General features: G+C 40.6%; 1 protein-coding gene across 1 annotated transcript in view; it reads right to left on the minus strand.

Moving 5' to 3' along the window:
* Nucleotides 1-27,287, minus strand: part of CDC7 (cell division cycle 7) — a 281,927-nt gene that overhangs the window by 214,285 nt on the left and 40,355 nt on the right. The window contains exon 6 of the mRNA XM_053693123.1: nt 1,848-2,094. Within this exon, the coding sequence (XP_053549098.1) occupies nt 1,848-2,094 (247 nt within the window). The remainder of the gene's footprint in view (nt 1-1,847; nt 2,095-27,287) is intronic.

The following is a 27,287-nucleotide window of genomic DNA, read 5'->3' on the forward strand; positions in this document are numbered from 1 at the left end:
AAAAAATAAAATCTCTTATGTTATCAGGAACACTCTGAAAATTAGATGTTGACGGAACAGCAACAGGTAATGTAACAGTACTAAAGGAAATTTTATCTGCATTAATAAGTTTGACATGACATGCAATACAAACAACAGCTGGAGAAACAGATACCAAAAGTTTATAGCAGAGACACTTAGCTTGGTAGCTCCAGCACTGGGCAGTGATTTTCCTGAAGTATCTTCTGACTCAGTTGCAACGTGGAACATCTTGCAATATGTAAAAGAAAAAAACAACATATAAAGCAAAATTGATCAAATTCCTTAAATGACAGTTTCAGGAATGGGAAAAAAATGCCAGTGAACAAGCTTCTAGCAACCAGAAGCAATAAATAATGTGACTTAAATAATGTGGAGACAAAAGTGACGCCCATATTTTTTAGCGACAAAAAAAGACGCCCACATTATTTGGCGCCAAAAATGACGCCACATCCGGAAATGCCGACATTTTTGACGCAAAAAAGCGTCAAAAAATGACGCAACTTCCGGCGACACGTATGACGCCGGAAACAGAAAAAAAATTTTGCGCCAAAAAAGTCCACGCCAAGAATGACGCAATAAAACGAAGCATTTTCTGCCCCCGCGAGCCTAACAGCCCACAGGGAAAAAGTCAAATTTTTTAAGGTAAGAAAAAATGATTGAAACAAATGCATTTATCCCAAATATGAAACTGACTGTCTGAAAAATAAGGAATGTTGAACATTCTGAGTCAAGGCAAATAAATGTTTGAATACATATATTTAGAACTTTATAAACAAAGTGCCCAACCATAGCTTAGAGTGTCACAGAAAATAAGATTTACTTACCCCAGGACACTCATCTACATGTTTGTAGAAAGCCAAACCAGTACTGAAACGAGAATCAGCAGAGGTAATGGTATATATAAGAGTATATCGTCGATCTGAAAAGGGAGGTAAGAGATGAATCTCTACGACCGATAACAGAGAACCTATGAAATAGACCCCGTAGAAGGAGATCACTGCATTCAAATAGGCAATACTCTCCTCACATCCCTCTGACATTCACTGCACGCTGAGAGGAAAACCGGGCTCCAACTTGCTGCGGAGCGCATAACGTAGAATCTAGCACAAACTTACTTCACCACCTCCATCGGAGGCAAAGTTTGTAAAACTGAATTGTGGGTGTGGTGAGGGGTGTATTTATAGGCATTTTAAGGTTTGGGAAACTTTGCCCCTCCTGGTAGGAATGTATATCCCATACGTCACTAGCTCATGGACTCTTGCTAATTACATGAAAGAAAACTAATTTTATCACCTCTTTCACTTTACCCTTCCTAGTACTTAGAGTAGGCAAAGAGAATGACTGGGGGGTGGAGCTAAGGGAGGAGCTATATAGACAGCTCTGCTGTGGTGCTCTTTGCCACTTCCTGTTAGCAGGAGGATAATATCCCACAAGTAAAGGATGAATCCGTGGACTCGTCGTACCTTATAGAAGAAAAGGGTATTGCAATAATGCCTCAATCGAGGCATTACTGCAATACCCTGAAAGTGTCTGGAAGCAATCACCATCGCTTCCAGCGCTTGAAACCCCAGAGGACGTGTCAGGCACGTCCTTGGTCACTAACTAATTTTTTGTTGGACGTGCCTGACACGTCCTTGGTCATTAAGGGGTTAAAATTGCTGCTCTATCTGAATCATGAAAGAAAAAAATATCGCTTTAAGCTATATAACTATTAATCGAACAACACTGCAGTAAACAAAAAAACAAGGCTGTTATGTTTAACTGAGCCATCTAAAGCCATGCTTTGGGAATTAAGCAGTTATGAAAATATAAACATGAAAGAGAACCTTTCCGTCTTTTCCTGGGTTTATCTCTGTTTCTGAATATGACCAATATTTTTTAACAGAATGTTTTGATGCTGATGGATGAGCTAGTTCTCTAGATAGCAGTATATTCTGTGGGACCCTGTTTCCTGATATTGTGTGCAGTTTATTTTGAGAGCAACTTTCCTGTTTTTTCATCTGAAGTGCTTTAAGAAGTTCTATTTTTGTGCCAGCTGTTCCTTGAGCCAATCCAAAATCTACCAATGCAAACCTATGAAAAGAAACAAATGGTTATACTACAAAACCTTTTAAAAAACAGAAGTCTGTTTTAAAAGGACAGTGAAATATGATATTGTTTTCCCCTTAATGTATTTCCAATGACTTGTTTTACTGGCTGCAGAATATAAAATGTATTATGAATTGCTTTAGGTTTATTTTTTATATATATTTTTTATATGAAATAGCAGTTTTTGTTCTTTGAAATCAAAACCCACTAAAATTAGTTGAGCTTGCAGGTAAATCAGATTTCCTTATTTTATCACTTTATGTACACGCTTCTAATGATTGCTGATCTCTCTGAAAGGGACAGTCTACTCCATAATTTGTATCGTTTAAAAAAAGATAAACCCTTTATTACTCATTCCACAGTTTTGCATAACCAACACTGTTATATTAATACACTTTTTACCTCTGATTATCTTGTATCTAAGTCTTTTGCAAACAACCCCCTTATCTCAGTGCTACTTACAGAATTGCATTTTAGCCAGTGCTAAATCATTCGTAACTCCACAGAAGCGAGCAGTTTCATCTATATGACACATTGAGCCCCATGTACTAAGAGGCGGACGACCAGCTTCTCAACTTGCAAAGCTGTACGGTCAGCGGATCTGTTCGCCTGCTGGCTCATATGTATTGTTACAGATTTGCAGTGTGTAATGCCCTCCCCTTTATTTGCGCAGGGGCTGTCAATCACCGAGAGCTCTCCGATTTTCCCTCTCCACCTCAGAGGTGGCGTAGGGTGTAAGAAGCAGCGGTCTAATGGAGCCCATTATCTAGCACTGCCTTGCAGTGAAAAGCTAAAAAAAAATGCACTTAGATAAAGGTGGCCTGCAGGGGCTTAGAAACAGGCAGATATTTAGAGGCTTAAAGGTTCTAAAGCATATTAATGTTGGTTGTGCAAAGCTGGAGAATCAGCAGTAAAGGCGTTATCAGTCTTTTTAAATAATAACATTTTTGGCGTAGTCTGTCCCTTCGACAGCGGGAGTGTAATTTCTTCTGATCGCTATGTTTATAACCTATACTTAAGTATAGATACTTTCATCTAAAGATAAATGAAAAAGAAGGCGCCTTCTTTATTTTCATTTATCTTCAGATGTTTGTTGGTCGTTTGGAGAAGAGCAGCCACTGTGTCCAGAATATTTTTGTTCTCACTCTGGGTTGGGACCCCCATTTGAAGTGAGCAGTATTTGTTTATTTGGACTACCTGTGTGCCCCCTACGGATCTTTGGTGGTAACACTTTGGGAACTTTTTTCGAACTATACTTTCAGTATAGGTAGGGATACCACAGGTAAAAGCATACATTTTAAATGCAGATATAAAAGGTAAATGAGTAGTTTGTAAACAATACACTCCAACGGTTAAAATCGACTGTTGGGAACAAATAAAGGGTAGAATTATTAAGAGTAAACTGTCCCTTTATGTTTCAGATCAATAGAAAGACGAAAAGGTTTTCTTTTGTTAAACCAGTATAGTAATTGGTGTTGTATTCCCTTATAAAGAAGAGATGCAGAAACTTTCAAACCAAGCAGAGATCAACATAAGGTGCCACTGCTCCCTTCATAGGTTAGTTGGTAAAAAAAAAGTGTAGGTAAATTATTAATACTTAGAGACATTTTAAAATCTATATTACTTCAACGTTAAAACCGCTATGTTTTTACTTGCTTTTTCCACCCACTCCATTGTCTCTGTAGTGTAGTTGCAATCAGAGTGGATGAGCAGCTGTGCAATAAGTTTTATTGCTGTACAGCACGCATTATGACTGGCTAAGTAACTAAAACGTCACTATAAGAAATAAATGCAGTTTACCAAAGGGCGGACGGAGGAGTGATCTTAAAAGTGGGTAATATTAATCATTAACTCAACTTTTGCGCAGTAACACTATTACTTCATGAATGAAAGTGGTTTTAAAAATTAACAATTATACATATATATTATATCTCCAGCATGTTAAACACAGATAGTTAAAGTCTTGTAACCAAAGCAATAACACTGAAGGAGTAAGGAAAGGAAATCTTATTGCAAAATAATTGTATCCTACCCAGTCATTCTGCAAGGGAGCATTTGAGCGGCAGTTCCGCTCAATCATTAAGCTAACATGGCAATATGTGATGAGGGTAAGCTAGCTATTTTGCCTGGACATATACAAAATCACAAGTTCAAGAGCATTATACAAGTCATCTGCTGTTACCCAATGCTGCTGACACTATCATCTTTCCATGTGGAGACTTATTTTCAGTTAGAAAACTGAATCATGAACTGTACTAAATGTCTACTGGACCAGTGTTTCTCAACTCCAGATCTCAAGTACCCCTAAAAAGCCAGATTTTTATATTTGAACTAGAGCACAAATTAAATCATCATCTCAGCAGTAACCATGGTTACTATCCTGTTCTCACACATTATCTGATCATTTCACCCGTGATCTAGTTCAGATATTATGAATTGAGATATCTGCCCTTTAGGGAGTGCTTGAGGACTGGAGTTGAGAAACACTGTACTGAGCAACCTCTAAAATGTATCAGACGCTTAATATTTTACCTGACAAAGTCCCATCATATCAAAAATCTACAAAGTACAGCGATTTAAGCCCTCATTGTCACTGTCAGTCATAATACACAGCACCGACAGGGAGACAAAAAGAGTTAGAAATACTGTACAAGTAGTTCTTTGTAGTATAATATTCATTAACCCCTCATTTGCCAGTTATAACACTGATTTAACCACTTGGTTGCCATAAACCTGCCCAAAACTGACATAATACCCCGATAAACAGTAACACACGCGCACTTGTTTAACCGCTCGGCTACCAGTGAGTTATTTTACCTCTTGTTTTCCAGTAACAGTGAATCCCCCATTATTGCTCAAAACACTAAGACAATTCCTGGATTCAGTCCATACTGTGTAACACATTAAGGAAACTATTTAATTTTCCATTGTAGAGGTTTTATGGGCATTTAAAGAGTTAAGCACCTTGACTGACACCCTTGTGCAACCAACCCCCCCCCCACACACACTACATAGTCTTCTGTGTGTGTGTATCACTCTTGAGGTAATAAAAGATTATTTAAGGATGGCGGGTCTCACAAGATGGAAGTGACAAGAAACATTGGGCAAACAAAGTTGTATGGCCTGTGTGCCTTTCCCCAGACACCATGTAAACTCTAAAAGGCATTTTATCAGGTGTCATTGGCAACTGCTATTCATTGAGCACTAAATCAATCCCTAAGGCCTGCTTTGTTGTAATTTTTATAGATGATGCACATTTCTTTCATAAGAAACCCAAATCATACTCACTACATTTTAGCTTTTCAAATTAACAGTAGACATCTACAACTACTCAGTCAATGCAGTGCCCGGAATCACATCATGAAGTTACTACAAAGCTGTAATATATATGTCTACTGCAATACCTTTATTCTGTTTGTTTCAAGGTAATATTTGTAACATTGACATTTGCACTTTTACAATATATAGGAAGTGCTACACAAGGTCACTGTGCTATATGATTAAACGATGATGATAATAAAAGAAAACCTTTAACATGAGTAAACGGTTTATAGGCCTTTACTGGTATTGATATAAATATTTTCTATCTAATCTCCCATATAAGCAACATTTTTCCAAAAAAAACAAAAAAAAAAAAGCAAAAAAAAAAACAACTACACTACACTTTTTTGGGATCCAATAATTATCCCTAATTGGCCTAATATAATGCAAGGAAACCTAGGTTACAACATGGCAGTGTAATTGTGATATGGACAAAAAAGCTTTACACTTATGTTTTCACTATTTAACCAACAAATATTTTTTAAAAATACATCTGTCATTGAGTCTTTAATTTCCCTTTAATCTAGTTCAAGAGCATTTCCTTCACCCACATTGCCATCCTACAAACTCTCTCAGGAATTCTGTTCCCTTTTAGCATTATTTAGCCATCATAACCCCCTCACATTAACAGAAAAAAAAAAAAAAAAAAAAGTCACAGTGGCATAAGTCCTCGAGTTTTCATGGCCGACATATGCACATCAGCATCATGTATGCTTTGGACACCTACTGTATGTGTGATCTAATAAGTTAATTAAAATATACAGCAGAAGACAATTAACTTCAGAATTATTATTGTTTATTTGTTTAGCGCCGCAAAAATCCGTATCCCTGGGTACACTTTAAAATAATTTTAGAAAAAGGCTCGACAAACTCACAAGAGAATAGATCACTACTGTTGGATTTTAAATTTGTGAGTTTCTCTCTCTTTTAAGAGAGTTCCCATTTATGCATTTTACCTGTTTGAGTGCTTTAGATTGTTTACAGATAGCTCCTTAACATTGATTTTGTCATATGAAATAGTTGATTTTGACTGGTGCATCTTAAATATACTGAAAATTTTAATGCTTAACCCCTTAACGACTGACATAAACTGTACGTTGCACGGCCGTTAAGGTGTTTACTTTCTCAGATTTGCAAGTACTGTAGGCCTCTCTTGCAGTTTTGTGCAGTCTTACCTACATTGGCAAGGCCTGCGCTTTATTCAAGGCCACATAAGGAGGTATGTGAATAACCAGCCGATGTACAAGATACATTGGCGGTTGTTAAAGTGAATGTAAAGTTTAATGAGCAAGTGTCCAGCTCTTAAAAATATTCTTAAAAACAGGGGCACTTTCTTTCAATAAACTTTACATTTAAACGTCTTTTTTAAAAACATAATTTATGTAAGAACTTACCTGATAAATTCATTTCTTTCATATTAGCAAGAGTCCATGAGCTAGTGACGTATGGGATATACATTCCTACCAGGAGGGGCAAAGTTTCCCAAACCTTAAAATGCCTATAAATACACCCCTCACCACACCCACAATTCAGTTTAACGAATAGCCAAGAAGTGGGGTGATAAGAAAAAAAGTGCGAAAGCATATAAAATAAGGAATTGGAATAATTGTGCTTTATACAAAAAAATCATAACCACCACAAAAAAGGGCGGGCCTCATGGACTCTTGCTAATATGAAAGAAATGAATTTATCAGGTAAGTTCTTACATAAATTATGTTTTCTTTCATGTAATTAGCAAGAGTCCATGAGCTAGTGACGTATGGGATAATGACTACCCAAGATGTGGATCTTTCCACACAAGAGTCACTAGAGAGGGAGGGATAAAATAAAGACAGCCAATTCCTGCTGAAAATAATCCACACCCAAAATAAAGTTTAATGAAAAACATAAGCAGAAGATTCAAACTGAAACCGCTGCCTGAAGTACTTTTCTACCAAAAACTGCTTCAGAAGAAGAAAATACATCAAAATGGTAGAATTTGGTAAAAGTATGCAAAGAGGACCAAGTTGCCGCTTTGCAAATCTGATCAACCGAAGCTTCATTCCTAAATGCTCAGGAAGTAGAAACTGACCTAGTAGAATGAGCTGTAATCCTATGAGGCGGAGTTTTACCCGACTCAACATAGGCAAGATGAATTAAAGATTTCAACCAAGATGCCAAAGAAATGGCAGAAGTTTTCTGGCCTTCCTAAAACCGGAAAAGATAACAAATAAACTAGAAGTCTTTCGGAAAGACTTAGTAGCTTCAACATAATATTTCAAAGCTCTAATAACATCCAAAGAATGCAACGATTTCTCCTTAGAATTCTTAGGATTAGGACATAATGAAGGAACCACAATGTCTCTACTAATGTTGTTGGAATTCACAACTTAGGTAAAAATTCAAAAGAAGTTCGCAACACCGCCTTATCCTGATGAAAAATCAGAAAAGGAGACTCACAAGAAAGAGCAGATAATTCAGAAACTCTTCTGGCAGAAGAGATGGCCAAAAGGAACAAAACTTTCCAAGAAAGTAATTTAATATCCAATGAATGCATAGGTTCAAATGGAGGAGCTTGAAGAGCCCCCAGAACCAAATTGAAACTCCAAGGAGGAGAAATTGACTTAATGACAGGCTTTATACGAACCAAAGCTTGTACAAAACAATGAATATCAGGAAGAATAGCAATCTTTCTGTGAAAAAGAACAGAAAGAGCAGAGATTTGACCTTTCAAGGAACTTGCGGACAAACCCTTATCTAAACCATCCTGAAGAAACTGTAATATTCTCGGTATTCTAAAAGAATGCCAAGAAAAATGATGAGAAAGACACCAAGAAATATAAGTCTTCCAGACTCTATAATATATCTCTCTGGATACAGATTTACGAGCCTGTAACATAGTATTAATCACAGAGTCAGAGAAACCTCTTTGACCAAGAATCAAGCGTTCAATCTCCATACCTTTAAATTTAAGGATTTCAGATCCTGATGGAAAAAAGGACCTTGAGTCAGAAGGTCTGGTCTTAACGGAAGAGTCTACGGTTGGCAAGAGGCCATCCGGACAAGATCCGCACCTTCATAGGTACTTAGGAGCTGGCTATAGGTTTCTATAAGGCTCGGATATATTCCAAACTGGAAATATTTTCCAAACTGATACCGCTCCTGAGGATGAAGGATCAGGCTTTTGTTCCTTGTTGTGAGGAAAGGAACGAAAATGATTATTTACCCTGGAAAGAAAGGGAAAGCAAGGTTGACTTAGAAGACATATCAGCATTCCAAGTTTAATCCATAAAGCTTTTCTAGCTAAAATAGCTAGAGACATATACCTGACATCAACTCTAATGATATCAAAAGATGGTATCACCAATAAAATTATTAGCATGTTATAGAATAATAATAATGCTATAAAATTATGATCTGTTACTTGTTGCGCTAAAGCTTCTAACCAAAAAGTTGAAGCTGCAGCAACATCCGCTAAAAATATAGCAGGTCTAAGAAGATTACCTGAACATAAGTAAGCTTTTCTTAGAAAGGATTGAATTTTCCTATCTAAAGGATCCTTAAATGAAGTACTATCTGCCGTAGGAATAGTAGTACATTAGCAGGAGTAGAGACAGCCCCATAACCTTAGGGATTTTTGATCCAAAAAACTCTAATCTGTCAGATGGCACAGGATATAATTTGCTTAAACGTCTAGAAGGAGTAAATAAATTACCTAAATTATTCCATTCCCTGGAAATTACTTCAGAAATAGCATCAGGGAGATAAAACACTTCTGGAATAACTACAGGAGATTTAAAAAAACCTTATTTAAACGTTTACATTTAGTATCAAGAGGACCAGAATCCTCTATTTCTAATGCAAATAACACTTCTTTAAGTAAAGAACGAATAAATTCCATCTTGAACAAATACAAAGATTTATCAGCATCAACCTCTGAGACAGAAACCTCTGAACCAGAAGAACCATTATCAGTATCAGAATGATGATGTTCATTTAAAAATTCATCTGAAAAAAGAGAAGTTTTAAAAGACTTTTATGTATACTAGAAGGAGAAATAACAGACATAGCCTTCTTAATGGATTTAAAAAATAAAATCTCTTATGTTATCAGGAACACTCTGAAAATTAGATGTTGACGGAACAGCAACAGGTAATGTAACAGTACTAAAGGAAATTTTATCTGCATTAATAAGTTTGACATGACATGCAAAACAAACAACAGCTGGAGAAACAGATACCAAAAGTTTATAGCAGATACACTTAGCTTGGTAGCTCCAGCACTGTGCAGTGATTTTCCTGAAGTATCTTCTGATTCAGTTGCAACGTGGAACATCTTGCAATATGTAATAGAAAAAACAACATATAAAGCAAAATTGATCAAATTCCTTAAATGACAGTTTCAGGAATGGGAAAAAAATGCCAGTGAACAAGCTTCTAGCAACCAGAAGCAATAAATAATGAGACTTAAATAATGTGGAGACAAAAATGACGCCCATATTTTTTAGCGCCAAAAAAGACGCCCACATTATTTGGCGCCTAAATGCTTTTGGCGCCAAAAATGACGCCACATCCGGAACGCCGACATTTTTGACGCAAAAAAACGTCAAAAAATGACGCAACTTCCGGCGACACGTGTGACGCCGGAAACAGAAAAAAAAATTTTTGCGCCAAAAAAGTCCGCGCCAAGAATGACGCAATAAAATGAAGCATTTTCTGCCCCCGCGAGCCTAACAGCCCACAGGGAAAAAGTCAAATTTTTTAAGGTAAGAAAAAATGATTGAAACAAATGCATTTATCCCAAATATGAAACTGACTGTCTGAAAAATAAGGAATGTTGAACATTCTGAGTCAAGGCAAATAAATGTTTGAATACATATATTTAGAACTTTATAAACAAAGTGCCCAACCATAGCTTAGAGTGTCACAGAAAATAAGATTTACTTACCCCAGGACACTCATCTACATGTTTGTAGAAAGCCAAACCAGTACTGAAACGAGAATCAGCAGAGGTAATGGTATATATAAGAGTATATCGTCGATCTGAAAAGGGAGGTAAGAGATGAATCTCTACGACCGATAACAGAGAACCTATGAAATAGACCCCGTAGAAGGAGATCACTGCATTCAAATAGGCAATACTCTCCTCACATCCCTCTGACATTCACTGCACGCTGAGAGGAAAACCGGGCTCCAACTTGCTGCGGAGCGCATATCAACGTAGAATCTAGCACAAACTTACTTCACCACCTCCATCGGAGGCAAAGTTTGTAAAACTGAATTGTGGGTGTGGTGAGGGGTGTATTTATAGGCATTTTAAGGTTTGGGAAACTTTGCCCCTCCTGGTAGGAATGTATATCCCATACGTCACTAGCTCATGGACTCTTGCTAATTACATGAAAGAAATACCTTTTATTTATGAAAGCAGACCAGCGATCTTCAACACGGAGCTCCTGCTGTACTTAGCATTGCATACACCCCAAGGCGTCCAACTCGTGAGGCAAAGCAACGATTGGAGGAATCCGGATTCGTTATCGATATGCTAAGTACAGCAGGAGCTGCGGGCGGAGGATCACCGGTCTGCTTTCATTAAAAAAAAAAATTATGCTTACCTGATACATTTCTTTCCTGGCATGGGGAGTCCACAATTTCATTCCAATTCCTAGTGGGATATTCAACTCCAGCCAGCAGGAGGAGGCAAAGAAAACCCCAGCAGAGCTGTTAAGTGTCACTTCCCTTACCCATAATCCCCAGTCATTCGGTCGAAGGAAAATGGAAGAAGATGACACAAGGGTATAGAGGAGCCTGAGGTTTATACAAACTCTCCATGCCAGAAAAGAAAGAAATTTATCAAGTAAGCATAAATTGTATTTTCTTTCCAATGGCATGGAGAGTCCACAATTTCATTCCAATTACTAGTGGGAACCAATACCCAAGCTGGAGGACACAGAATAATAAGGGAGGGAGAAAAAAAAGACAGGTGGACGTAAACAGAGGGAACCACTGCTTTAAGAACTTTTCTCCCAAAGGAAGCCTCAGCTGAGGCAAAAGTATCAAATTTGTAGAATTTGGAAAAAAGTATGCAATGAGGATATTGAGGCCGCCTTGCAGATTCATTCCACAGAAGCTTCATTTTTTGAAAGCCCAGGAAGAAGAGACAGCCCTGGTGAAATGAGCCATAATTCTCTCAGGAGGCTGTTGTCCAGCTGTCTCATAAGCTAACCGGATAACACTTCGCAACCAGAGAGAAAGAGTGGTAGAAGACTTCTGACCCTTACGATTACCAGAGAAAACAACCAACAGGGAAGACGATTGCTAAAAAACTTTAGTTGCTTGAAGGCAAAATTTTAGAGCACACATACAACATCCAGGTTATGCAACAGGTGTTCCTTCTGAGAAGGATAAGGACAAAACGAAGGAACAACAATTTACTGATTGATGTTGCGATCCGACACTACCTTAGGAAGAAATCCCAACTTAGTACGAAGGACCGCCTTATCCGCATGCAAAATAAGGTAAGGGGAAATCACACTGCAGAGCCAAACGGTCGGAAACTCTGCAAGCAGAAGAAAAAGCAAGAACAAAACCTTCCAAGATAACAACTTACTATACACCGAATGCATTGGCTCAAATGGAGCCTGCTGTAAAACTTTAATTACTAGATTAAGGCTCCAAGGAGGAGCAACAGGTTTAAACACAGGCCTGATTCTGACCAAGGCCTGAACAAAAAAAAGATTGAACATCTGGCAGATCAGCCAGTTGTATGTGCAAAAGAATAGACAGTGCAGAAATCTGACCCTTCAGAGTGCTGACTGACAAACCTTTCTCCAGGTCTTCCTGAAGAAGAGACAAAGTTCGAGGTACTCTTACCCTGCTCCAAGAGAAACCCTTCGATTCACACCAATAAAGGTATTTACGCCATACCTTATTGTAAATCAAACAATTAACAGGTTTACAAGCCTGAAGCATGGTATCAATAACCTTCTTGGAAAATCCACGTCTAGACGTTCAATTCTCCAAGCAGTCAGCTTCAGAGAATCTAGCGTTAGATGGAGGAAGGGACGCTGAAGTAGAAGGTCCTTCCTCAGAGGCAACTTCCAAGGGGTAAGAGATGACATCTTGACCAGATCCGCGAACCAGATACTGTGAGGCCATGCAGAAGCTATTAGAATCACTGACGCCATCTCTTACTTGATACAAGCAATGACTCGAGGAAGGAGAGCAAACAGAGGGAACAGGTATGAAAGACTGAAGTTCCAAGGCACCGCCAGAGCGTTAATCAGAGCAGCTTGAATCCCCAGTCATTCTGGATCTCTTGATCTTGAACTGTACCTTGGAAGTTTAGCGTTTAGACGTGACGCCATCAGATCCAACTCTGGAACTCCCCACCTGAGGGTTATCATTGTGAAAACTTCCGGGTGGAGAGCCCACACCCCGGGATGAAAGGACTGCCGACTCAGAAAATCCGCTTCCCAGTTGTTCACCCCAGGGATGTGGATGGCAGAGATAAGACAATCGTGAGACTCCAACCACTGGAGAATGCCAGTAACCTTATTCATAGCCAACAAACTCTGAGTTCCTCCCTGGTTATTGATGTATGCCACCGAGGTGATGTCCGATTGGAATCTGATAAACCGGACCAAAGCTAGTTGAGGCCAGGCTGTTAAGGCATTGAAGATTGCTCTCAACTCTAGGATGTTTATGGAAAAAGTAGACTCCTCTCGAGTCCAAGGACCCTGAGCCTTTAAAGAACCCCAAACTGCTCCCCAGCCCGACAGGCTGGCATCTGTTGTCACAATCACCCAGTATGGTCTCAGGAAGCATGTACCCTGAGACAGATGGTCCTGTGAAATCCACCAAGATAGAGAATCTCTTGTTAGGGGATCTAGAGCTATCCTCTGCGAGAGATCTGAGTAGTCTCTGTTCCATTGACTGAGCATGCATAGCTGCAGGGGTCTCAGATGGAACCGAGCAAAAGGAATGATGTCCATGGAAGCAACCATCAGACGGATTACTTCCACACATTAAGCCACTGATGGACGGACAGAGGACTGAAGTAAAAGGCAAAAAACAAGAAGTTTGGATTTTCGGACATCCGTCAGAAAAATCTTCATGGATAGAGAATCTATAATTGTTCATAGGAAACACAAACTGGTGTCTGGAACTAGGGAACTCTTTTCCAGATTCACTTTCCACCCGTGGGAACATAGCAAGATCTCATACAGAGAAGTTGTCTATTCGAATTGAAAAGATGGCGCTTGAACCAAGATGTCGTCCAGGAAAGGTGCCACCGCTATTCCCTGAGATCTGACCACCGCCAAAAGGGCCCCTAGAACCTTCGTAAAGAATCGAGGAGCCGTAGCAAGGCCAAAGGGAAGGGCAACAAACTGGAAATGTTTGTCCAGAAAGGCAAACCGCAGGATCTGGTGATGTTCCCTCTGAATTGGAACATTAAGATACGCGTCCTTCAGATCTATGGTAGTCATGAACTGACCCTCCTGAACCAAGGGTAGAATGGAACGAATAGTGTCCATTTTGAAGGACGGAACCTTGAGGGATTTGTTGAGACACTTTAGGTCTCAACAGCAGAGCTTCTTAAATAGCTCCTCCCCTCCCTCCCACTCCAGTCATTCGACCGAAGTTAGGAAGAGAAAGGAAAAGCTAAGGTGCAGAGGTGACTGAAGTTTACAATAAATAACATCCTGTCTTAAAAAGACAGGGCGGACCGTGGACTCATCGTGTCTAAGAAGAAACAAATTTATCAAGTAAGCATAAATGTCCTTTTCTTCTTAAAGACACAATGAGTCCACGGATCATCTTCATTACTTATGGGATCCAATACCCAAGTACACGGATGATACGGGAGGGACAAGAAAGGATACCTAAACGGAAGGCACCACTGCATGAAGAACCTTTCTCCCAAAAAAACAGCCTCAGCCAAGGCAAAAGTATCAAATTTGTAAAACTTTGTAAAAGTGTGAAGAGAAGACCAAGTTGCAGCCTTGCAAATCTGTTCCACAGAAGCTTCATTTTTGAATGCCCATGAGGAAGCAATAGCCCTAGTGGAATGAACCGTAATCCTTTCAAGAGGCTGCTGTCCAGCAGCTTCGGAAACCAAACTTATAATACTCTTCAGCGAAAAGGAAAGAGAAACAGCCGTAGCTTTCTGTCCCCAACGTTTGCCTGAAAACACCACAAAGAAAGAGGAAGACTGGTGAAAGTTTTAGACGTCTGAAAGTAAAACTTTAAAGCACGAACTACGTCCAAATTGTGCAAAAGCCTTTCCTTCTTAGGAGGAGGATTAGGACCCAAGGGAGGTAAAACAATCTCCTGATTAATGTTCCGATCAGAAACAACCTTAGGAAGAAATCCAAATTTTGTACGTAAGACAACCTTATCCGCATGAAAAATAAGGTAAGTAGGCTCGCACTGTAATGCTGAAAGCTCAGACACCCTGCGATCAGAAGAAATCGCTACCAGAAATAAAAACTTGATATCTAAGGAATGCATAGGTTCAAACGGAACCCCTTGAAGAACATTGAAAACTAAATTAAGACTCCATGGAGGAGTAACTGGTCTAAACCCAGGCCAAATTCCAACCACGGCCTGACAAAAAGACTGAACATCAGGGACATCAGCTAAACACTTGTGAAACAGAATAGATAACGCTGAAATTTGACCCTTTAAAGAACTTGTTAATAAGCCTTTCTCCAATCCTTCCTGGAGAAAAGACAAAATCCTAGGAATCCTAACTACTCCAGGAGTAGCCCTAGGATTCAAACCAATAAAAAGGTATCTACGCCAAATCTTGAGAGAAATCATTCTAGTGACAGGCTTACGAGCCTGAATCATCGTCTCTATGACCGAAACAGAAAGACCTTCCTATCACTAATGTAGGCAAAGAGAATGGCTGGAGTGGGAGGGAGGAGAGGAGCTATTTAACAGCTCTGCTGTGGTGCTCTTTGCCTCATCATGCTGACCAGGAGGTGAATATCCCATAAGAAATGAAGATGATCTGTGGACTCATCGTGTCTTTAAGAAGCAATAGGTCCTTTACGCAGTTTAAGAAGGATTCTCTCTTTACCTGGTTTGCAGATAACCTTGACAGGATAAAGACTTGAATCCTTATCCTGTATCCCTGGGATACTACATCCACAGCCCAAGGATCAGGGACATTGTGGATCCAAGTCTGCTAAAAAAAGGAAAGCCTGTCCCCCACTTGATCCAAGATTGGATCGGGGGCGGCCCCTTCATGCCGACTTAAAAACAGCGGAGGGCTTCTTGGCTTGCTTCCCTTATTCCACGGCTGACTGGACCTCCATGAGGTCCTGGATTGCTCCGGCTTGGAAGAGGAAGAAGACTTATCCCTCGAAGTTACGAAAGGAAGAAAATTAGCATTCTGGCAACCCTTAGGTCTATTCTTCTTGTCCTGAGGTAGGAAAGATCCCTTTCCACCAGTAATTTTGGAAATTATCTCAGCCAGACCAGTACCAAATAAAGTCTTGCCCTTAAAAGATAAAGACAGACGTTTTGATTTGGATGTTACATCTGCAGACCAAGATTTTAACCAGAGCTCTGTGGGTTAAAACAGCAAGGCTAGAAATCTTGGCCCCCAGTCTAACCACTTGCATGCTGGCATCACAAATAAAAGTATATGCCAGCTTTAGAGCCTTGATCCTATCTTGGATCTCATCTATAGTAGTTTTTCTGAAATCAGGTCAGATAACGCATCACACCATTAAGATGCAGCACCCGCAACCGTAGCAATACTTACAACTGGTTGCCATTGTAACCCCTGATGAATGTACATCTTTCCTCCGGCTTCTTATCCATGGGATCCTTGAAAACAGAATTTATGCTTACCTGATAAATTGCTTTCTCTTACAGGTGTATTCAGTCCACGGATTCATCCTTACTTGTGGGATATTCTCAATCCCTACAGGAAGTGGCAAAGAGAGCACACAGCAAAGCTGTCCATATAGCTCCCCTCAGGCTCCGCCCCCCCAGTCATTCGACCGACGGTTAGGAGAAAAAGGAGAACCATAGGGTGCAGTGGTGACTGTAGTTATTGTAAAATAAATTTGAACCCGACTTAAATATCAGGGCGGGCCGTGGACTGAATACACCTGTAAGAGAAAGCAATTTATCAGGTAAGCATAAATTCTGTTTTCTCTTACTTGGTGTATTCAGTCCACGGATTCATCCTTACTTGTGGGATACCAATACCAAAGCAATAGGACACGGATGAAGGGAGGGAACAAGTCAGGTAACCTAAACGGAAGGCACCACTGCTTGCAAAACCTTTCTCCCAAAAATAGCCTCCGAAGAAGCAAAAGTATCGAATTTGTAAAATTTGGCGAATGTATGCAGTGAAGACCAAGTCGCTGCCTTACAAATCTGTTCAACAGAAGACTCATTCTTGAAAGCCCACGTGGAAGCCACAGCTCTGGTGGAGTGAGCTGTAATTCGTTCAGGAGGCTGCCTACCAGCAGTCTCATAAGCCAATCGGATGATGCTCTTCAGCCAGAATGAAAGAGAGGTAGCAGTCGCTTTCTGACCGACCTCTCCTCTTACCAGAATACACAACAAACAAGGATGATGTTTGTCTGAAATCTTTAGTTGCTTTTAAATAGAACTTTAAAGCACGAACCACATCAAGATTGTGCAACAGTCGTTCCGTCTTAGAAACTGGATTAGGACACAGAGAAGGAACAATGATTTCCTGGTTAATATTCTTATTAGAAACCACCTTTGGAAGGAAACCAGGTTTAGTACGCAAAACAACCTTATCTGCATGGAACACCAGATAGGGTGAGTCGCACTGTAAGGCAGATAATTCTGAAACTCTTCGAGCAGAAGAAATTGCTACTAAAAACAAAACTTTCCAAGATAATAACTTGATATATATGGAATGCAAAGGTTCAAACGGAACCCCTTGAAGAACTGAAAGAACTAAATTTAGACTCCATGGAGGAGCCACCGGTCTGTAGACAGGCTTAATTCTAACTAAGGCCTGTGCAAACGCCTGAACGTCGGGCATAGCTGCCAGACGCTTGTGTAACAGAATAGACAGAGCAAATATCTGTCCCTTTAAGGAACTAGCTGACAGACCTTTCTCCACACCTTCTTGGTGAAAAGACAATATCCTTGGAATCCTAACTTTACTCCACGAGTAACCCTTGGATTCACACCAACAAAGATATTTCCGCCATATCTTATGGTAAATTTTCCTGGTGACAGGCTTTCTGGCCTGTATCAAAGTATCTATAACTGATTCAGAGAACCCCCGCTTAGCTAGGATTAAGCGTTCAATCTCCAAGCAGTCAGTTGCAGAGAAACTAGATTTGGATGCTTGAAAGGACCTTGGATTAGAAGATCCTGTCTCGATGGCAGTTTCCATGGTGGGACCGATGACATGCCCACTAGGTCTGCATACGAAATCCTGCGTGGCCACGCAGGCGCTATCAGAATTACCGAAGCCCTCTCCTGTTTGATTCTGGCTATTAGCCGAGAAAGAAGAGGAAACTGTGGAAAGACATAAGCTAGACTGAATGACCAAGGCGCTATTAATGCATCTATCAATGCCGCCTTGGGATCCCTGGATCTGGATCCGTAAAGGGGAAGTTTGGTGTTCTGACGGGACGCCATCAGATCCAACTCTGGAATGCCCCAAAGCCGAGTTAGCTGAGCAAAAACCTCTGGGTGGAGTTCCCACCCCCCGGATGGAAAGTCTGACGACTTAGAAAATCCGCCTCCCAGTTGTCTACTCCTGGGATGTGAATTGCAGATAGATGGCAGGAGTGATCCTCCGCCCATTTGATAATCTTTGATACTTCCTTCGCTAGGGAACTCTTTGTTCCCCCCTGATGATTGATGTACGCTACAGTCGTGATGTTGTCCGACTGAAATCTGATGAATTTGGCCTCTGCTAGTTGAGGCCACGCCTGGAGCGCATTGAATATCGCTCTCAGCTCCAAAACGTTTATCGGGAGAAGAGATTCTTCCCGAGACCAAAGTCCCTGAGCCTTCAGGGAGTTCCAGACCGCACCCCAGCCTACCAGACTGGCATCGGTCGTGACAATGATCCATTCCGGTCTGCGGAAACTCATCCCCTGAGACAGGTGATCTTGAGACAACCACCAGAGAAGAGAGTCTCTGGTCTTTTGGTCCATTTGAATTTGAGGAGATAAATCTGCGTAATCTCCATTCCACTGTTTGAGCATGCACAGTTGCAGTGGTCTGAGATGGATTCGGGCGAAAGGGACTACGTCCATTGTCGCAACCATTAAACCAATTACTTCCATGCACTGAGCCACGGAAGGCCGAGGAATGGAATGAAGAACTCGGCAAGTATTCAACAGTTTTGACTTCCTGACCTCTGTCAGAAAGATTTTCATTTCTACCGAGTCTATTAGTGTTCCCAGAAAGGGAACCCTTGTGAGCGGGGACAGAGAACTCTTTTCTACGTTCACCTTCCACCCGTGAGACCTTAGAAAGGCCAGAACGATGTCCGTATGAGCCTTGGCTCTGTGAAAGGACGACGCCTGTATTAATATGTCGTCTAGGTAAGGTGCTACTGCAATGCCCCGCGGTCTTAGTACCGCCAGAAGGGACCCTAGCACCTTTGTGAAAATTCTGGGAGCGGTGGCCAATCCGAAAGGCAGGGCCACGAACTCGTAATGTTTGTCCAGAAGGCGAACCTTAGGAACTGATGGTGATCTTTGTGGATAGATATATGTAGGCACGCATCCTTTAGATCCACAGTAGTCATATATTGACCTTCCTGGATCATTGGCAAGATTGTCCGAATGGTTTCCATCTTGAAAGACGGAACTCTGAGGAATTTGTTTAGAATTTTTAGATCCAGGATTGGCCTGAAAGTTACTTCTTTTTTGGAACTACGAACAGGTTTGAGTAAAAACCCAGTCCTTGCTCTGCAATTGGAACTGGGTGTATCACTCCCATTTTTAGTAGATCTTCTACACAGCGTAAGAACGCCTGTTTCTTTGTTTGGTCTGAAGACAAACGAGAAATGTGGAACCTTCCCCTTGGGGGAGAGTCCGTGAATTCTAGAAGATACCCCTGAGCAACTATTTCTAATGCCCAGGGATCCGGAACATCTCTTACCCAAGCGTGAGCAAAGAGAGAAAGTCTGCCCTCTACCAGATCCGATCCCGGATCGGGGGCTACCCCTTCATGCTGTCTTGGTAGCAGGAGCAGGCTTCTTGGCCTGTTTACCCTTATTCCAGCCCTGCAAGGGTTTCCAGGTTGCTTTGGGCTGGGAAGAGTTATCTTGCTTTGCGGCAGCAGAGGTTGCAGCAGGTCCGCTCCTGAAGTTGCGAAAGGAGCGAAAATTAGCCTTGTTTTTGGCCTTAAATGGCCTATCTTGTGGAAGGGCACGGCCCTTGCCTCCAGTGATATCTGAAATAATTTCTTTCAGCTCTGGGCCGAAAAGGGTTTTCCCCTTGAAGGGAATATTTAACAGTTTTGTTTTGGACGACACATCCGCCGACCACGATTTGAGCCAAAGCGCTTGTCGCGCCATGATGGCAAAACCTGAGGTTTTCGCCGCTAGTTTAGCTGATTGGAGAGCGGCATCAGTGATAAAGGAATTAGCCAGCTTTAAAGCGTGAATTCTATCCATGACCTCATCGTATGAAGTCTCCCTCTGGAGAGACTCCTCCAGGGCCTCGAACCAAAAAGCCGCTGCAGTAGTTACCGGGATAATGCAGGCAATTGGTTGAAGCAGAAAACCTTGCTGAACAAAAATTTTCTTTAGCAATCCTTCAAATTTTTTATCCATAGGATCTTTGAAAGCACAACTGTCCTCTATTGGTATAGTTGTACGCTTAGCCAATGTCGAAACAGCCCCCTCTACCTTAGGGACCGTCTACCACGCGTCCCTCCTTGGGTCGTTTATGGGGAACATTTTCTTAAAGATAGGTGGGGGAACAAAGGGTACACCTGGTCTCTCCCACTCCTTAGTCACAATATCCGCCACCCTCTTTGGGATCGGAAATGCCTCAGTGTATACGGGGACCTCTAAATATCTGTCCATTTTACACAATTTTTCAGGGACCACCATGGGGTCACAATCTTCCAGCGTAGCTAAAACCTCCTTAAGCAGGACGCAGAGGTGTTCCAGCTTAAATTTAAACGCTAAGGAATCTGACTCTGCCTGCTGAGAAACTTTCCCTGTGTCAGAAATTTCTCCCTCAGACAGCCCTTCCCTCACTGCTACCTCTGAGTTTTGTGAGGGTACTACAGATACATTATCCAAAGCTTCAGATTGCTCATCCTCTGTATTTAAAACTGAGCTATCACGCTTTCTTGGAAAAACTGGCAGTTTGGATAAAAATGCTGCAAGGGAATTATCCATTACTGCTGCTAATTGCTGTAAAGTAATAGGGGCCAATGCGCTAGAGGTACTAGGCATCGCTTGCGCGGGCGTAACTGGTGTAGACACTTGGGGGGAGGAAGGAGGACTATCCTCATTACCCTCAGTTAAGGAATCATCTTGGGCAGCATTTTTAATTGTCACTGGATGATCTTTAAAATGCTTAGATGTTTTTGCACACTTTAAACATAAATGCAATGGGGGTATTGCCATGGCTTTTGAATATAAAGAACAAGGTCTATCTGAAGGCTCAGACATGTTTGACAGACTCAGACAACACTAAAATATTGAAAAAAATACTTTTGAAAAAAACGTTACTGTCTCTTTAAATAATAAAAAGGAACACACTTTTTTACCAAATCATCAAAAAACATCCAATCGTAATGCACACAAGTTTTCAAATCGTTTAACCCCTTAATGCCCAAACCGGCGCAAAATGAACTAAATACCTGGTTTAACCCACTACAGTACTATGCCACAGTCTTTGCTGTGGCTTTACCTTCCTTTAGGGTTATTTGCAGGTGTAAATTAAGCCTCCCTGAAGTCCTCCTGTACTCTAAAGGCTCTGCACATGAAGCTGCGTGGAGCTGTGTTGCAAATCAACTGCGCAATTGAGGCACGAAAATGAGGCCCCCTCCTTCTTACTCCAGAGATATGGGGCCTTTCTGAGACAGATTAGCTGTCATAAAATGCCAGGCGTAAAAAAGTCCCCAAAAAGTGTTTGCAACGTTTAAAAACGCTTAATAAACATAAGATTACCTTAATAAAGTAATCGATTTAGCCCATCACAGTGTCTGTCAGTATTAAAGCCCTTAACTGAAGCCCTCTTTCTATACTGTGTCTCAGAAAATGGCTTACCTTCCCTCATGGGATATCTGTCAGTCTTCTAGCACTACCAGGTCTTGTTACAAAAAAATGACTGAACATACCTTAAGCAGTATAAGCCTGCAAACTGTTCCCCCCCAACTGAAGTTCTCCTGTACTCAACAGTCCTGCGTGGGAACAGCAATGGATTTTAGTTACAACATGCTAAAATCTTTTTCCTCTCAGCAGAAATCTTCATCACTTTCTGCCTCAGAGTAAATAGTACAAACCGGCACTATTTTAAAATAAACTCTTGATTGAAGAAATAAAACTACAAATCTAACACAGCATTCTCTTTACCACCCCCGTGGAGATGCTACTTGTTAGAGCAGCAAAGAATGACTGGGGGGGCGGAGCCTGAGGGGAGCTATATGGACAGCTTTGCTGTGTGCTCTCTTTGCCACTTCCTGTAGGGATTGAGAATATCCCACAAGTAAGGATGAATCCGTGGACTGAATACACCAAGTAAGAGAAAGAAGAGCTATCCTCAATAGGGATAGTAGTTCTCTTGGCTAGAGTAGAGATAGCTCCCTCTACCTTGGGTACAGTGCGTCACGAGTCACGTACAGTCAGCAACAGGAAACAAATTCTTGAAAACAGGGAAAAAAGGAATCCCTGGCTTTTCCCATTCCTGAGCTATAACTTCTGACATACAGTCTGGAACTGGAAAAACTTCCACAGATAAAGGATTGGCATCAAACACTCTGTTAAGCTTATTAGACTTCTTAGGAGTCTCATCGACAGAGTCAGAGTCCTCCAAAGTAGCAAGGACCTCCTTCAAGAGAAATCTGAGGTGCTCCAGCTTAAATCTAAAATTATCTTTCTCTGGATCTGCTGTACTAGGGCTTGCTTCCCCTTCCACAGTCTCAGAGTCAGAGATTTTGCACTCAGAGGAATGATCTGCATCAGACAAATGAGAGACTGACTAGCGCAGACTTAGCGGGGTCAGAACTCTTAGTATGAGAAATATTCTTAGATTTCCTCTCTCTCTTACCAGCCACAGGGAAAGCTGATAAAGCTGCAGAAACCGCAGAAGTTATTTGCGCAGCAAAGTCTCCTGGTAAATAAACACCCCCAGGAGGTTGTTGAGAAAAACTGCAGGGCACTGCATGTGAAACAGCTAAAGCTTGGGACGTTTGAGGAGAAAGCTGAGGCATGGCACGGACAACATTATCCTGAGAGATAGAAGGCTCTGAAAGATCCTTATCCCTAGATAACATCTTATTTAAGCACGTGGCACTTAACTGTATAGGAGGAAGAATTTGAGCCTCCAAGCAATACAAACATTTGATATTTCAAGATTAGATTCAGAGTCCATAATCATGAAATTGGTTCCCAAAAGCAATTAATAAAGATCTTACAAAACAAAAAAACTAAGATTAAGTTAAATTACAGAAACAATGTTCTGTACCTTTAAATAAAATGAAAACGATTTTATATGCAAACCTCTTATGAGAAAATGTTCTACCAAAACTAGTACCTCTATAACCTCAGCTCCTGCTGAGGGCTTACCCCACTGTTGACCGGAGCTATTTACATTAGTAGTATATGCAGCAGCAGACTTACTAACTGCTCCGTTAATAAATGTAATAGGATTCACAAACAGAGTCAGACAAGTGCTCCGCTCTCCGATCGGAAGAAAAGCCAAAATCGGAAGTGTGGAGAGCGGTCATGTGACCGCAGCAGTCAGAAAAAAACAAATGCGCCATAGTAAAATTACATTTTTGCTTTTCTTTCATGTAATTGGCAAGAGTCCATGAGCTAGTGATGTATGGGATATACAATCCTACCAGGAGGGGCAATGTTTCCAAAACCTCAAAATTCCTATAAATACACCCCTCACCACACCCACAATTCAGCTTTACAAACTTTGCCTCCTATGGAGGTGGTGAAGTAAGTTTGTGCTAAGATTTCTATGTTAATATGCGCTTCTCAGCATTTCCTCACCGGTTCCTCTCAGAGTACAGTAAATGTCAGAGGGATGTGAAGGGAGTATCACCTATTAAATGCAATGGTTCTCCTCACGGGAGATATATTTCATAGGTTCTCTGTTATTGGTCGTAGAGATTAATTTCCTACCTCCCTTATTCAGATCGACGATATACTCTCATATTCCTTTACCTCTACTGATAACCGTTTCAGTACTGGTTTTCAGTACTGGTTTGGCTATCTGCTATATGTAGATGGGTGTCTTTCGATAAGTATGTTTTCATTACTTAATACACTCTCAGCTATGGTTTGGCACTTTATGCATTAGTATAAAGTTCTAAATATATGTATTGTACTTATATTTGCCATGTGTCAGGTTTATGTATATTTCCTTTTGCAGACGGTCAGTTTCATATTTGGGGAAAAACATTTAGGAAAATATTTTTCTTGCCTGGGGTTTAGTCTTTTTCCAAATTCACTGTTTCTTTCATTAAATTTCGCGGGCAAAATTAGGCTTGTGAGGCACAAAATGCCAAAGTTTATTGCGTCATCCTTGGCGAGAGAATTTGATTGGCGCGAAGGTATGTCCAAAGACGCAAATTCGTCATTTCCGACGCCGAGTTCCTTGCACAAGGTTGCGTCTTCAATGATGCAAGTGTGTCATTTCCGGATGTTGTTTGCGCCAAAATATTTTTCAGTTACGTTGTGCGTCATACTTGGCGAAAAAATAATTTCTTTATTTAAAACCCCATTCCTATATGCCTCTTGCCTTTTTCTATATCAGAGGGCTATGCTGTTTGCATTTTTTTTCCCATTCCTGAAACTGCCATATAAGGAAATTGATAATTTAGCTTTATATGTTGTTTTTTCTCTTACATTTGCAAGATGTCTCAATCTGATCCTGTCTCAGAAACCACTGTTGGAACCCTGGTGCATGATAACAGTTCTACCAAAGCTAAGTGAATTTGTTGTAAATATCTCCAGCTGTGATATATAATAGTTGTCATGATAAGCTTTTACATGCAGAGAATGTGTCCATATGCCTGTTCCTTCAACATCTAATGTACATGATATAACTGTGAATATAAAAGATTTTATTGCTGATGCGATTCAGAAGGCTTTGTCTGCCATCCCGCCTTCAAATAAACGTAAAAGGCCTTTTAAAACTTCTCAGAAAATTGATGAAATTTCGAATGACCGACTACATACTGAATTATCCACCTCTGATGAAGATCTGATTCAGAAGATCCTTTCTCAGATATTGACACCGACAAATCTACTTATTTATTTAAAATAGAGTATATTCGTTCCTTGTTAAAAGAGGTGTTGATTACATTGGATATTGAGGAAACTAGTCATCGATATTAAAACTAGTAAACGTTTAAATTCTGTTTATAAACCTCCTGTGGTTACTAGAGGTTTTTCCAGCTCCTGATGCTATTTCTGACATGATTTCTAAGGAATGGATTAGGCCTGGCACTTCTTTTATCTCTTCAAGGTTTTAAAAAAAATTGTATCCTTTGCCAGCAGTGAGATTGGAGTTTTGGGAAAAGATCCCCAAAGTTGATGGGGCTATTTCTACTCTTGCTAAACGTACTTCTATTCCTATGGATGATAGTACTTCTTTTAAAGACCCTTTATATAGGAAACTTGATTATCATCTAAGGAAACTTATTTATATTCTGGCTATCTGCTCAGGCCCGCCATTTCTATGGCTGATGTTGCAGCTGCATCAACTTTTTGGTTGGAAAATTTAGCGCAACAGGAAACAGATCCTGATTTGTCTAGCATTGTTTGCTTGCTTGCTTGAACATGCTAATAATTTTATCTGTTATGCAATTTTTGATATCATCAAAATTTATGTTAAATCTATGTCTTTAGCTATTTTAGCTAGAAGAGCTTTGTGGCTCAAATATTGGAATGCTGACATGGTATCTAAGTCTAGATTACTATCTCTTTCTTTCCAAGGTAATAAGTTATTTGGTTCTCAGTTGGATTCGATTATTTCAACTGTCACTGGGGGGAAGGGAGTTTTTTTTGCCTCAGGATAAAAGACCTAAGGGTAAATCTAAAGCTTCTAACAGCTTTCATTCCTTTCGACAAAATAAGGAACAGAAATCTAATCCTTCCCCCAAAGAATCTGGTTCCAATTGAAAACCTTCAAGTTGGAATAAATCCTAACCATTTAAGAAAACAAAGCCAGCCCCCAAGTCTGCATGAAGGTGCGGCCCTCATTCCAGCTCAGCTGGTAGGGGGCAGATTAAGATTCTTCCAAAACATTTGGGCAGATTCTGTCCAAAATCAATGTATTCAGAGTATTGTCTCTCAAGGGTACCAAATAGGATTCAGAGTAAGACCTCCTGTGAGAAATAATTTTCTCTCACGCATCCCAGCAAATCCAGTAAAGGCTCAGGCTTTTCTGAAGTATGTTTCAGACCTGGAGCTTTCAGGGGTAATCATACCAGTTCCGTTTCAGGAACAGGGTCTGGGGTTTTATTCAAATCTATTCATTGTCCCAAATAAAGAAAATTTATTCAGGCCAGTTCTGGATCTGAAATTTTTTAATCGTTATGTAAGAGTACCAACTTTCAAAATGGTGACCAATACTATAAGGACTATTCTGCCTTTTGTTCAGCAAGAACAATATATGTCCACAATAGACTTATAGGATGCTTATCTTCATATTCCGATTCATCCAGATCATTATCAGCATTTGAGATTCTCTTTTCTAGACAAGCATTACCAATTTGTCGCTCTTCCAATTGGCCTAGCGACAGCTCCAAGAATCTTTTCAAAGTTTCTCTGTGCAATACTCTCTGTAATCAGAAAATGGGGTATTGCGGTGTTTCCTTATTTGGACGATATCTTGGTACTAGCTCAGTCTTTACATTCTGCAGAATCTCACACGAATCAACTAGTGTTGTTTCTTCAAAGACATGGTTGGAGGATCAATTTACCAAAAAGTTTCTTGATTCCTCAGACAAGGGTCACCTTTTTAGGTTTCCAGATAGATTCAGTGTCCATGACTCTGTCTCTAACAGACAAGAGACGAATAAAATTGGTTTCAGCTTGTCGGAACCTTCAGTCTCAAGCATTCCATTCAGTAGCTATGTGCATGGAAGTTTTAGAGACCTCTCTAGCTTTGTATGCTGAACCAATGGTGCAGGAATTATACAAAGATATCACAAATAATATCCTTAAATCCCAATGTTCGACTCTCTCTGACTTGGTGGTTAGATCACCATCGTATAGTTCAAGGAGCTTCTTTTGTTCGTCCAACCTGGACTGTGGTCACAACAGATGCAAGTCTTTCAGGTTGGGGAGCTGTCTGGGGATCTGTAACAGCACAAGGGGTTTTGAAATCTCAAGAGGCGAGGTTACCAATCAATATTTTAGAACTCTGTGCTATTTTCAGGGCTCTTCAGGTTTGGCCTCTGTTGAAGAGAGAACCGTTCATTTGTTTTCAGACAGACAATATCACAACTGTGGCATATGTCAATCATCAGGGTGGGACTCACAGTCCCCAAGCTATGAAAGAAGTATCTCAAATTCTTGCTTGGGCAAAATCCTGCTCCTGTCTAATTTCTGCGGTTCATATCCCAGGTATAGACAATTGGGAAGCGGATTATCTCAGCCGTCAGACTTTACATCTGAGGGAGTGATCGCTCCATCCAGATGTGTTTTCTCAA

This window comes from Bombina bombina, chromosome 10 (genome assembly GCF_027579735.1).
Source record: "Bombina bombina isolate aBomBom1 chromosome 10, aBomBom1.pri, whole genome shotgun sequence".
Lineage (NCBI taxonomy): Eukaryota > Metazoa > Chordata > Amphibia > Anura > Bombinatoridae > Bombina > Bombina bombina.